Source organism: Cryptomeria japonica, chromosome 5 (assembly GCF_030272615.1).
Source record: "Cryptomeria japonica chromosome 5, Sugi_1.0, whole genome shotgun sequence".
Classification (NCBI taxonomy): domain Eukaryota; kingdom Viridiplantae; phylum Streptophyta; class Pinopsida; order Cupressales; family Cupressaceae; genus Cryptomeria; species Cryptomeria japonica.
The window spans coordinates 645,787,588-645,802,260 of NC_081409.1; the positions used below are offsets into that span (position 1 = coordinate 645,787,588).

The window sequence follows — 14,673 nt, forward strand, 5'->3', positions numbered from 1 at the left end:
AGAAAAAAATCTAGATAATAAAAAGTCAAAGTTAGTCAATTGGGATCAATTTTATAGTCCCGAGCCTAAATATGACCTCATTCAAAGGGAATCTAAATTTAAATTCTAGGATTTAGTTGCCAAACCACATTGAAATTGGTGTAACAATATATAGCACCTATTGATATGATTTTTTCATTACATGTTCTTGTATAGAGTTGTGTGTGATGAGATTCTATGGATAGATTTGGTTAGAAAAGTTTTTATGGTCTATAATACTATAAAGAAGCAAGATTTTATACATAATGGGGGTTTGTTATGGATTTATACTAAAGTTAGTAGGTCCCTTCTTTTAAAATGATTCTTGGGATCTTCATCCTCTAGTTATTTTAGCTTGTCCACATTTCCACCACTTTAGTGAATTTTCCTAGGTTGTGAGGTTGTCCAGAGTTAAATATTTTAAGTATTATACTAACTTAAGAAGTTCTAGGATATATCATTGACCTGATAATTATCATCAAGGTATATCTTATAAAGGTCAAGCTAGTTTGGCTTAAAATTTAGTTAAGAGGCCTTGTATTCCTTTTGGAGAGAATGATAGTAGTTAGATGAAGTAATGATTCTAAAGGAATTATCAACTACACTTGGCTATCTATATCTTATATTGAAGCTAGGAGTGGATATACGTTTTCATGGAGATAAAGAATTTGGAATAAATTTAGTTTTTTTAAAATGTAATCTTTCTATATGGTTATTAGTTCACAATAAATGCCTCACATAAGATACTAAAAAAAAGAGGATTTTTTGGTCTCTCTAAATAAGTTTGGTATGGTGTTAGTAAATAAACTACTATCCATGTTTTATTTCAATGCTATTTCTCCTTAGAGACTTAGATACTATGGTGGCTATAGAATTGACCAATTAAACATGTCACTTATCTAAATTTTGGGCAAGCATGGTTCATCCACCTATTCTGGCTTCTTTTCTAGAGGTTAAGTAGGGTCTTCATTTGAATTTTATTCTATAGAAGATATGGTTGGAGATAATTCAATGAATCTTCTAGATTTTTAGACTCTAATTATTTAATTTTTGTAGAAGATAAGGAATTTAATCAAGAAAAGTCCTACGACCAAGTGTTGTCTTGAAAAATCTCATTGCCCATTTTAGTTCCTTATTTCATTCATTTTGGATCTTTCCTCCAAAAGTGTTGTTGAAATTCATAATAAATCTAGAAAGAAGATTTCTAGAAAGGTGAATGGATTGGTGAGTGCAATCCTCCCCCTATGGGGTTCTTTAAAATCAATACTAATGGATCTTGTGGAAAAAGTTTGGATAGTCAAGGTTTGACTCTTTTTTTCTCATTATTTTTATGTGATATTGCACTAATAATAGAATGAATGCTAGTTCCATTGCTGTTTGCTTTGGTAAAATATTGCATGTTGGAAAGGAAAAAGGTTATTTAAGAGATGGATTCATTATTTTTAGTTTCTCGTCTAAATATGGAGAAATCCAAAAATATTTCATCGAATATGACTTGTATAGTTTAGTAGATTCACTGCTTCATTCCTCATTTTGATTCAATTTATTTCATTCAGATTCCTATAGAATAGAATATGGTGGTTGATATTTTGACCTGGCTTTTGTTAATGGTTGTTATTGAAATGTTATAGACTAAGGATCTTCATCTTCAAATAAATCCATGAGGCTTCTTCAGCATATTAGGATTAATATTTTTTTCTTCAATCTCTTTTAGATGTACAAGTCTTCTCTTGTTTACGGATTATTACAATCTATTGGATGGGTGACATGTTAAGAATCGTCTCTAACTTTTTATACTCTAACTTTTATCATAGCTCTGACTATCTAAAAATCTATATATTGTAAGTGAATATAAATTCTCTTATATTAATATATTTAATCATTTTAACAATAAAAAATTCAAAATAATATTTAAGATAATCGATTCAGTGGTTAAAGTAGAACTGCATTGCTGCAACTGATTAATACACACAGGTTTACAAGCTTTTGAGGTTTAACCAGGAGACATCATTCTTATTTTTAAAGCTAATTGAGTACAACACTAATAATTTTTAAATCATTGCAACTTATATATAATTTTTCTGAAGAAATTTGGAAATAAATAATATTATTTAATATAGCAAGTGAAACAAATCTAAAGGTAACCTGAAATTGATTAGAAAAATCGTCGGTTGCCTGGTAAATATGCAATAACCGTGTCTTAAATCCCCGTCCTGGTACCATCATTGAGTGGTAGAGGAAATCTGCATTTGGGCTCAAATTTTCTTTATTGAAAATAAAAATATAAATCCAATGACACTTCAACTTCAATGTGATATGTATTAAAGTATAGGGCTGCTGAATTGATTAGTATATCTTTGTCCTCAACAAATATCAGATGTATAAAAGTATAGGGCTGCTGAATTGATTGTCAATTTAAAGGTTTAAAATAACTCTGACCTCTAAATAAACAGACAACTCATGGGAAGTTTATATCGTCCCCTTAATAACAGCAGTATTATTCTATTTCGCCATACAATGAATAAGATATCAGAAAAAATAATTTTACTACTTCCTAACAGCAACATGTATTCTGGCAATACTCAGGCCATCAATAAGGCCTATCGCCAATATAGTTGCCCGGGGGATCATAGCTGCATATGACCCACGTGTTCCTGCTCTTACATTTTATAATAGAACACCCAACACTTGTGGTTGTTGCCCACACAATCTGAGTATAGTGTGTGCAATCTGGGCCCGTGCAAGTGTTATTGGCATGAATATACCACTTCCTTTCATCAATCCAAGCATTCACCGCCTGTAGAGGCGTCCACTTTGGGCCTTCACCCCAGAATATATTTTCACCGTAGGGCGAACCTTCTGAATGTTGAAGTAGGCAGTCATTTCTTCTTTGTCTAGCATAATTACGAGCATAAGCAGCAACCGTGCTGTTCCATGTAAGCGGGGGAACTCCAACGGCTTGTCTCGCCTTGTTCTGCGGTTCAAGGAATTGTTTCATGGTCACTGAACTGGTTAATGAGACTTCCACACTGCCTAATAACCCCACCACCATCAGCATCAGGACTAGCCGGCAAAATAGACCCATCTTAATCAGAAGAAGACTTTCAATCTTACAATAACAAGTAGTAACAGTTGGCAAGAACCGATGATTGATTTTTATGAGAGAATGAAATATGAGAATGCCCTACAAAGAATTTGTTCTTAAATAGAGGGACGACATGGTACGATTTTAGGGTTGGAGTAAAGTATAGATTTGTTTAGGTGGTCTCCCAGAGCAAAGAATCATTCTAATCCTTATCGCTTTGAGCTTACATGCCTTCATTTCTACGGTTATCTCTTTTTATTCCGCTGGCCTTTCGAGAGGGTTGCTTTGCTTACAAGTTTTATAATTTCAAGTGTGATTTGGCTTTGAATTCTTTTATTCAACGCCTGAAACATTACGTTTGGCATTAATTAATGCGGTCGACGCTGAAAATTGTTTATATTTATAATTTCTTTGTTCCGCACGAGCACAAATCGTATTGACTATGTATATCTGTATCCTTGTTGTAATGTCCTGGTAGCGGTTTGCTTCTGTTTGAATGTTTTACTGTTGCAATAAGCGAATGCATATTACTACTACGATCTTTCAATGTATTCGATGTTTAATGGAGTTAAAAAGGTTATATTGGGAGAATTAAAGTTATTTTATAATGGAATTTGTAGGGAATGAGAAATTGATCTTGTTAACCAGAATATGATATTAGTTGAAATATTGATTAAGAGTTCGGATTATGGAATGTGATGCAAAATTAATGATTATGGTCCATCAATCAAATTAATAGTAGGTATTTTTGTACTACTTCAATTGTACAAGGTCACACAATTTTTAACCAGAGCTCTTATACCATTGATTATTGTGAGACTTTAACAAATAGAAAAATATATTAAAAATGAATGTAAGGAAAGAAATTGAAAAATAAGAAATCAAATGAACTTAAAGCATAAATAAAATAGAATTCTAAATCTTATTTTACCAATCTCATGACAACCCTTAAAATCGAAGTTGATTTTCCTATTTAAAGTGGATGTGACTTAGGAGCATAATAATTTTTTACTCATGATAGATTTCAATAGGTTTAACTTGCATCAAGATAGGAGATATCTAAAATAATGGGGAAGCGATCATATTGACAAACTTTAGAAAGTAAAATAAATTAGGAAATAACTTGGATGAGATCAAACACTTAGCTAAAGTGGTTGTCTTCTTCTGCATCAGTGGAGCCCCTTGCTTCCATGATCAAAGATACCTTGGATTCTAATGCCCCTAACTCTGTTAAAGATTTTACAAAAAAAAAATTCTTTCTTTGACAAAATCCTTAGTTTATGTAAGGATTGGTAGGAATGCAATGCCTTTGCTTAGCAAACCATCTCTTTGTGCCTTTGGTGGTTGATTTCTTTTGTTGGTTTTACTATGGTTTGTGTTGCTAGCTCTACCATTGGTTTAATTAGTTAGTGGTTTTTTGTTGGTTTTGGTTTGTTGGGTTTGTTTTTTGACTAGGTGCACCTCTCTCATGCACCCTATGTTACACTTTTATGCGGTTATGTAAAACTTTGTAATGGTACGGGCCTATCTTGCTTTTTTATTAATCATAACTAAAATGGTTGTGGAGTCAAGTCAACCATTAAAACAAAAATTCTCAATTAAAATTAATGGGAGGATAATAATGAATTATTTAATTGAAATAATAGATAATAGCGAGAAATAAGTTTTTCATTCAAAGACCTAAGTAACATATGGAAGAAGAAGTTTATAAATGAAGTCTAAGTTTTTGACTAGAGGAAAATAGGTTTTGAAGGGCATTTGAAACCCTTTACAACATTAGATCAAAAGATAGCCATTAGAGCACATCGAAAAAGAAAAGAGCACATCGAAAAAGAAAGAGACTATAAGTTTTTCATTCAAAGACCTAAGTAACATATGGAAGAAGAAGTTTATAAATGAAGTCTAAGTTAACTAGTAAAGGAAGGAGTTGATTGACTATTAGGTGGATTTAATTGATGATATAGAAAAATAAAGTTTATTCAAAAATAGTAATTAATTCACTAAATTAAACAATAAAATACTATTTAATTAAATAGATAATAGGAAATAAAAAATGGTAACTAGATTTTTATTTATTTTTGTTTTTGTTTTTGGGCAAAGTGCTAAGCACATATATATTATATTAAATATAAAAGTATTTAAGAAGTACATAAAATTAGCTATATTTAAATGGATAAATTTTTTAAATGACCACTAATTAATGAATGATAATGAGGTTGATAATAGGCTAATAATTTACATAATTAATGATTAATTAATGATAAATCAATGATGATGATGAATAAATGTCAATCTTGAGAAGAGTATTTTTAGTGTCTATGTTTTCTTCATTTTTGAAGCAATGTTTGAAGAGACATTATTTGAAAAAAAAGATAGTTAAAAATAACTAGAAAAGATAAAGATGATAAAATGCCCCAATCAAGGAAGAGATGAAAAATTAGAAAATTGAGATGAGTAATGATCCCTCAAGAGATTATATGTGCATAAATTACATAGATGATCTCTTCAAAGCAGAGAATATGAAGAAATAAATATCAAATAAAAAATGCAATATATAGAAGATGATTTAAAGATGGATGCACAAATCATAAGTATGGATGAAATGATTATGAAGCATTATTCTAACTTTGATTTTACCAATCTTTATTTGATATAGAAATTGATTTTGTGCACCAAAGTATATAAGACCAAGGTGAATACATATAATACATGTATATACTCTAAGGAAAACAATATACAAGAGAATGCCTCAACCCTCACAAAATATTTTATGCTCTTGCTTGGTACATGATGAGACAATAATTAAAACTAGTACAAGTAAACAATATACCTTGCCTCAATATATACCATTCAAATGAACAACATGATATCAATTGATCATGGAAACCATGAGTAGGAATAATACTAGATAAAAGTTAAAGGAAAAGAAATATTAGAAGATCAAAAAGATAAACCAAAGGAAAACAAGAAATTGCCAACTTACACATAACAATATTATCTTACACCAAGATGTGGAAAGGACTAAAGGATGGATTTAAATAATGTCAAGTTTCAGGAAGGAAACATCCCATTTAAGACAAATGTATAGTTTATGAAAGGAAACATCCCATTTAAGACAAAGATCTAGTTTATGGAAGGAAACATCTTGCATAAGAAAATTGATTTAGGATGATAAAAATTCATGTTTCCAAAAGATTATTTTGATTGAATGTTATTGAGGTTGATGGAAATTTCTAAGGTTTTTTGTTAAAATAAACTAATTTAGAAATGAGGGTATCATTGCACATGTTTTATGTTTGTTTGTGTTAGTATTTAATGGATTTTTTATTTTTGAGATGGTAGATATTATAATAGTTATGATAAATGTAGATTAATGAAAGATACACACAAGAAAGCAAGAATGCATAGTGATGCAAAGGCAAAATTGATCTTTCCTTTATCCAAGTTAAAATCTAAATGATTAATTGATGATGATGTAAAATTATTGATATGGAATGATGCATCCAAAAAATAATGTGATGGTTGGGAAAGATATATCTCGATGATAATGATAAAAACACTCAAGTTGATAAAGTTTTTGAACAAGGATAGGAAAAATACAAAGGGATGTTTTTTATGGTGCACTAGATTTCATAACAATATTTCATGGATTAGGAGTATTACTTTTTGGATAGACTATGAAGAGATGTTGGATAGGTGGATTGAAATATCATGACCGTTGACAAGGATAGAACAATTTTTTTCAAAAGGATGAAATAATTGTTAGGAAAAAGATAGGAGACATGAAGATTATTTGATGGAGAATATAGGATGTTATATAAAAGTAATATACCACAGATCCATAGTATTTTCCCTATAAGATATGGAATTGGATGAGATTATGTTATTAATGGTGTAATATTAGATGGTGTGGAGTGAAAAGATGGAATGCGAAGAGTGGTCCAAATCATATTTTGATTTTATGTCTCAATCATTATCACTTGGTTAAGGTAAGTAGGGAAGATGGATATGCAAAATACAGATTTGATGGATTGCAATAAAAATGTCATGACAAAAGGTATGAAAGATTAGACAAATTACACCCATGTTTAAAGGTCCATAAAGATAATTGATTCTACACATGATACTTATTTTGTTAGGTTTTTATAATGGTACCTACCCAAAGTTCCATAAATTTGGTTTTTGTAAATGAATGAGTTATTTCTCTTTACATTTGTTTTGAATAATTTGAATTTATAGATATTTTTAATGACATTTTTATCTTTGGATGATCATTAACTATTTTAATTTGTTTTATATTATTGATGAATATATTGCTTTAATCATATACATATAGTGACTTGTATGCATGAGATTTATTTTCAAGATCATGGTGCTTAAATGTAGTTCATGGATGCTATTGTGAATCATTGTTGATATTAAAGTTGGCTTAATCTAAATGTGCACGTTGTGATAGAGTGTCCTTAGAGTCCATATGACAAAGTGTTGTTGCCAAGATACAAGAGATTTTGAAGTTAATTAGGATTTTTGACAGTTTTAGATGATATTTTGGATTATAATGGACTATTATAGATGTGTATGGATTATTTTCCATTTTAAATGTTTAATTTCTATTTTCCCAAAACTCAAGATTGATGATGAAAATTAGATTTTGGATTTTGGATTGTGTTTAGAACCAATATTTTTATACACCTTTCCTAGTAGGTCAATGACCATTTAAAGGGGTGGACTTTTTCTATATAGGGGATTTTTTTATATTTTAAGATATATTTTTATTGAATAATTTCATTTTCTTGATTTAGTTTCTTTAGGATCAATTTTTATTTCATGTGTCCATGTGGATTTATTAATTTAATTGATTTTTTCTTTTGATCTTGATATTTGGATTTGTAAGACCCATTTTTTTTTGTTAGTTCCAATTGGTGGGATTAATGATATTGGTTTGTTGGTTTATGGTGTGAATTAGAGGAGCATTGGAAATAAACTTATGGAAAGGACTACACATGGCACACATTTTTATGCTTGCATTAAATGAAGTTTTCTCCAATATTGTGGGCATACCACTAGCATTGCTATAATTGTTGACTAAATAATAGTCAAGACCTTGATAGTTATAATTTGCACAAAAATTACATTGGTTCTAAAATTCCTTTCTCATGTAGTCCTAATCATCTTCCTTGATAATAATTTTTTTTTTTTCTTTTCTAGTGTATTTTTTCTGGATTCGATTGTGTGTATATTTTTCCCATCAACGTTTCGAATCACACTCCGTGATTCATCATTAGGATGAAAAGAATTCCCAAGACATGAAAGATGAAGAATTCTTTTCATCCTGATGATGAATCATGGAGTGTGATTCGAAACGTTGATGGGAAAAATATACACACAATCGAATCCAGAAAAAATACACTAGAAATGCAAAATGGATTGTGGAAATCTCATAGCTTTAATAAAATTTTTGTTTGTGATGGTGTATTTGTTATTTTAGAAGCAAGAAATAAACCCATCTTTATGTATTTGAAAATCATCATTATTTATTATCTCCTTATCTATGATAATTCATATTATGACAAAAGTAGATGATCCTAGTTGATATGATATTGACACTTTCTCCTTGATTGTTCTTATTTTATCTTGATCATCTTTAATTTCAATTCAATCCACGATAGCTTACTTATCTTCTTCTTTGATGTAATTCATATTTATTGTTTGATTATCTATGTATCCAAGGGATGCAGGAGTCTAATCTTATGAAATTGAATTGATTGGATATAAATAGTATTAATTTAGTTTTGTGATCATGTATGAGATAAAGGTGAATGAGGGTATCATATTGGAGTTTTTGGTGAATGGTAGGATCTTGTTAAAATATTAAATGAGATTGGATATACCATGATAAAAATAGGATCTTGGTCAAAGAGTAGATTATCAAGGATGTGACGATGATCCATAGGAGATTATTGGGTGGATTGAGAGATAGGGTCATGGTAAAATATTAAATTATTATCAAGGATTAATATGATCAAAGATCGTATCTTGACTGAAAATTGGAATATTATGGGCATTAAATATTTTGAATGTGGTATATGATGTTGTTTGATCAAAGGTCTCTTTCTCATTTCTACATGATCTTTATTTAGGAAAAGGAATATTTGACCAAGTTTATTTTGACACATGTAGGTATTATTATATGAAATGAGCGATGATTGTCATTATTTGTTACTAGAAATTATTATATAAAAATCTCAATGCATTATTCATTGAATAGAAAATAAATTTAAAAAATAGTAATATAGTTAATGTAGTTATATTTGTAACTATATAATTACAAGATAATAGTAGTAATTGTGTATTGAATAATGATAATGATACTAGAATCAACCCTTTATTATATTCTTCTTGTAAAAGTACCTACACGATCTCAAATTCCATCTTGCCAAGGGATTCATCCTTAAGGAATACATAAAAAAATAAAATATACTAATTACATAAAATAAATATGCATTATTGAGATGATTTTTCTTTATATATTTAATCAAGTGGAACTTGATCAAGGTGATTTGTAACCATCGCAAGGGTATATCTATAAGTTAAATTCTTAAGTTCTTGGATTACCATGTCCCCAAACTCTTTATCTTAGTTGGCTATGGTAGCCCAATCTTGATCTAATGATTTAGCCCTCCATCAAGATCTCATTTGCAGAATTTATAACTACACCTTGAGTATCAACATGACCAACAACACTTTGCATTGGTTCACCAACTCTTCTCTCATTGTGGAGTCCTTGAACTACTCCCCTATGCCCAATGTCTTAGGGGATTCTTCCTTGGATATGGTTAATACCACTCCCTTCTCTAAAGGAGTGCCCTTTGATGTTAAGCGTCGATGTAATTCTAAAAGAAAAATGTTGATGCATTAGCCAAGTCTTAGAAAGGAAAAAAAGTTTAATTCATTGAACCCCAAAAAGAAATTTTGAATGATTCATCCTTCTCATTGTCCACTTTCTTTGATTGGTCCCCTTATGAATCCCTTTCTCATAATTTTGGGTTTTTCCCTAAGTAATTGAATGCTAATTTGGATGCCTTGAATCAATCCCCCATTTCCCCTTCTAATTACCCAAATTGTGTGGAGGTTATTGCTAAGGTTAAGAATTGTGTAAGGCCTATAATCTCCAAAATGATATCATTAAATGAATACTGGTGAAGTTAAATACTATAAAGTGAAATATGAATATATTAGAGGCTCTAGTTGTGGTTGAAGCCAAGGCTAGATATTGGTCAACTAAGTTGAAAGATGAGTGGTGTGGACTACTACTCAAGGATCGTCTAAGTGACTAGATAGGTGGGATACTATAGAGGAAGAAGTAAATGATTTAAAAGATAAAGTGGTCTTGGAGGAGGAAAGGAAGGCAATGGTGTTGAATATCTCTAATATATAGGATAAAAAAATATGATAAAAAATTTGGATGGGATTTACATTTTCAGCAAGGAGATGATCAACAAGATATTGTTCTAATTGCAGGTACTATAGAAGGAGTTGGAAGGGAAACATTCTAAGAGAAAGATATCTGTATTGGATGAGGCTTCTACTACTTCTTAGGCTAGGTATGATAAGAAAGAACATGTCATTATCTTTGTGGTTGCTACCCCCTCTAAGGACATTTCTTGCTTCAAAGGGCTATTATTTTTGGAGGAGCTAAATATTATCAATAAGGAGTGGTAGACCATGAAGGGCCCTAGTCTTTAGAAATCAACTTTTGGTTTCTATAGTTCTTTTTGGTCATTTACTTATCTTTATTTGTTTTTGTTTGGTTAAGATTGTCTATTTGTTGTTTCTATTCCTTTGCATTTAAATGTCTTACTTCTTTCGAAACCTCTATTCATTCCTTCATCGATACTATGTAAAAGGTTTGGCCATATACATTGATTGACATAATAAGAAAATATACCAAACATGTAATAGAAATGTCTAATCAATGAATCAATGTAGTGGTATGGTAAAAAATAGATTAGATCTAAGGGAATAACTTGAATACAGTCTAAATGAATTAGCAAAATTACCAGTGTAAGGTAAGTCAAGTTCACCAAAATGAAATCTTGAAAAAGTGACCCTAGACTAACATGTGCATTAACCTATTATCAATTTTTTCCCATACAAGAATAGAGGTTCTACTACACTTTGATTTTGATCTACATGAAAGAGATATGTTGTTATAGACTCACACTTTTAATATTTTTTATATTATTATAATTGATTGAGTGTGTGTAATGAACTGCGATAAATAAGGATAAAATAAGAAAGATTGATATGATACAAAAAGCATAGAAAAAATATAGAAGAAAGGTACATATAGGAAATGGAGATACAATGAGGAACCTAGATCTAAAAATTGGAGTAGAAAGTGCTAGACATGGGTGCTAGATGCATAGTCTAAAGGTCTCTAAAACTAACAAAGGTGAGTAGGAATATAGTTAGGAGAATTTTAAATTCTATCTCCTAGAAGTTAAACATAGAACAACAAGATAAGGGAACCTAGTGAATCAGTTGATGATTTTTCTTGTTCAAAATTTGTTGCAACCTGTAGCAGTTTGCTATGTGCTCCTATACCACTTTCACTATTGTATTTGAACTTGTATACACAAAATAATAGGAGTAAACAGTTGTTTTCTATAGGGAATTTCCTAAGTCAAAACTCATAATGGCATTCCCAGAATTCTACACAACATATATGATGATGATGAAGAGTGTGTGTCCTAGGGAGGACATATGCTAAATAGTATTGAAATATTGGAATGCTGAAATGACAAGCTTACCTTAGGTATGGAACCTTCTCATGGAGTTTCACTTGGAGGATTGATGTAGTATTCTTTGAGTTCTGACTTGAGTGTTAATACATGGTATTAATCAATACTTGAGTATAACTTAATTTTAACTATATTCTAGATCTTGTTTCTTTCTAATCCTTGATTTCTCTAAATTTTAAGTGAATTAGAATGTGTTATTATAATCTCTATTTTTATGAAGTATAAAAGATATTATTTACATGTAGATCACAAGGTTAGTTTTTAATAAAAAGTCGACATTAAATGATCAAGTTCAAAGATCAAGACTAGATTTGAAAATGTAAAGGTTGACACTTGAAGTGACCATAATTTTGAGATATTTTGGCAGGACTAAAGAGTTGTGTTTCCTGGTCCTAACAAAATTACCTCTTTAAAAGGGAAACATGAGTGTGAAGGTTTGTGATATTAGATCCAGTCCTAATTTTGGCATTTGATGATGATTAAGTTACCAGATTAATGATGAATTTTAGAGTAAATAGTATTAAAATGATCTAGGTGATATGTTCTAAAGTATGTGTGAGATTGAGTATGAAATTGTAAAGGTATACAATTTATGATAGTACAATAAATATGAAAATTAGGAGATAACCAATGTGAAGAGCCATATTCTTCAGATCATCCCTCAATTTTAAACCTACTTTGGAGTTTTTTTATAAAATAATACCACTACTATGATTGGACTACAAATATTCTTCACTTTCCTCTACAAATTAGAAATCAAATTTATATTTGCACCCTTTTTGTATCACAATTCATATGAGGGATATTGCTTCTCTTGTAGAAAGTAAACATGCTTACATATGTGTCCACATGACCATGAACTTCAAAGTCACAAAGGGAAAGATCACTATAAAAAAAGTAAATGGTTATGTTGTCACTCATTTTAGTAATCTTATTACTAACAAAAAGTATATCAATAGAATTCTTATACAAACCAATGTATGTAGAAAGTATAACAATACTTATATTATTATCATCCAAAACAAATAATAAAATATAGAAAAAAGAAACTAAACTATTATTTATTTTCATATCATAAGCACATGCATGCATCAACATAAAAAATATTATCAACTTATTCATTTGGTTGCACACTTGTGGACCCGCATTGATACTTGTGTACAAGACTACCACAATGTTCTATACTAGCTACCTCTAGTTTAGAGTTAAAAGTTCCTAGGCTTCTCTCACTCAAGAACATCCACACAATATGGTGCATTTCCAAACTCCTACCATGATGTAATTAACTCACAATATTCATTATTATTATCTTTAGGATCTAAACCAATACTCCCACCACTTACACATGCACCATTTTTGTTTTCATGGGAAGTATAATAAAATACCATATCCCCATGAGATTACACTTTTAACTACATTCCTGATCACCTTTGCTAGTTTTAGACATCTTTAAACTAGAGACCTAGCACCCATGTCTAGCACTTTGTACAATAAATGTCACACTGTTAGTTGTTTGATTTGGATGCTTTCGACACACCATAAATGGCATAATAATATTCAATAATTAATCCATTGAGTTGGAGATAAGTTCATAGACTCTTTTCATTATCCACACATTTTCAGATTATGCACCATTATCTTTCCCGAATACCATTGAACACACATTAACAACATGGTAAATATGTGCAACATGTATATATAGAGAACTAGCAAGATGATCCTTTGAAACAATATGGCTATTATTGTCATCCTCAATGGACTAATATAAATTTTATGTGATGCCTCAATAATAGTTATACACACTACAATATTTTCTAAAGTATCAGAAATGAATTTAGGTAGGAAAAGCCTTGACTCAAGAAACAGTACTATCATATTGACTTGGCCTATGACTATCACATTTAGTCTTTATTGCAATCATAGGTCTTTGAAAGTAGTCTAAATCCAACTCAACCTTCTTTCTAGAAAGTATACATGATTGTAATTTTTCTTTTTACAATAATGTATGCTAATACTTGGGTTTTTTTTCTAGTGAAGTTTATAATTTTATTCCTTCAATCTTATTGTTTCTTTCTCCTTTCACTTGAATAATGGTATTATTTTTTGCAATAATGATATTTGAATTAAGATTTATCATATGTTTTCCCTTATGATAGATTTCAACTTGAGTTTGATAACCACTTTTTCAACTTGAGTTTGTTGGGCTATTTTTTCTATCTCTATATAAATTTCTTTCTCTAACTTTGAAATTGATTTTCCTCTACCTCTACCATGATTAGTTGAAACTTATGTCTTAAAGACATGTTTCAAAAAGTAATTTAATAGCTTCTTTAGGCTATGCTCATCAAAACTAAGATAAAGATCATTATCATATTTTTTCTTCTTCTTTCATAACCAAAACAATGAATGGAAACATTTTGGGTAAATTCTATAAAATCTTTTCAACCATCTCCTATCTTGAAGGGTCTTAGTGTGAAATTTGTTTTGATTAATTTGAGTAAAAAGTGAATATATTAATTTGGAATTTATCTTACATTATGTTATCTAAAAATCTCTTTTTAATGTTTGCAATTTACTAGTTTTTACCTTAATCATTCCTTGATATGTTGTTTGGAGGATATCCTATGTTTGTTTTGACTTTGTTGTTGTTGCAACTCTTAAAAAATGGTTATATGCATTATTGGAAAGATGTACAAGAGAGCTTTGGAGTTCTTCTTTCTATTATCTCTCAGTAAGTCCTTTGCTTGAGATAAAACAATAAATGCT

At 30.1% G+C, this 14,673-nt stretch overlaps 1 protein-coding gene across 1 annotated transcript; it reads right to left on the minus strand.

Annotated features, from left to right (window-relative positions):
* Nucleotides 1-2,505: 2,505 nt before the first annotated feature.
* LOC131039016 (pathogenesis-related protein PR-1) lies at nt 2,506-3,162 on the minus strand. The gene has a single exon (XM_057971648.2). The coding sequence runs from the start codon at nt 3,101-3,103 to the stop codon at nt 2,609-2,611; it is 495 nt and encodes a 164-aa protein (XP_057827631.2). The 5' UTR covers nt 3,104-3,162; the 3' UTR covers nt 2,506-2,608.
* Between the last annotated feature and the right edge of the window lie 11,511 nt (nt 3,163-14,673).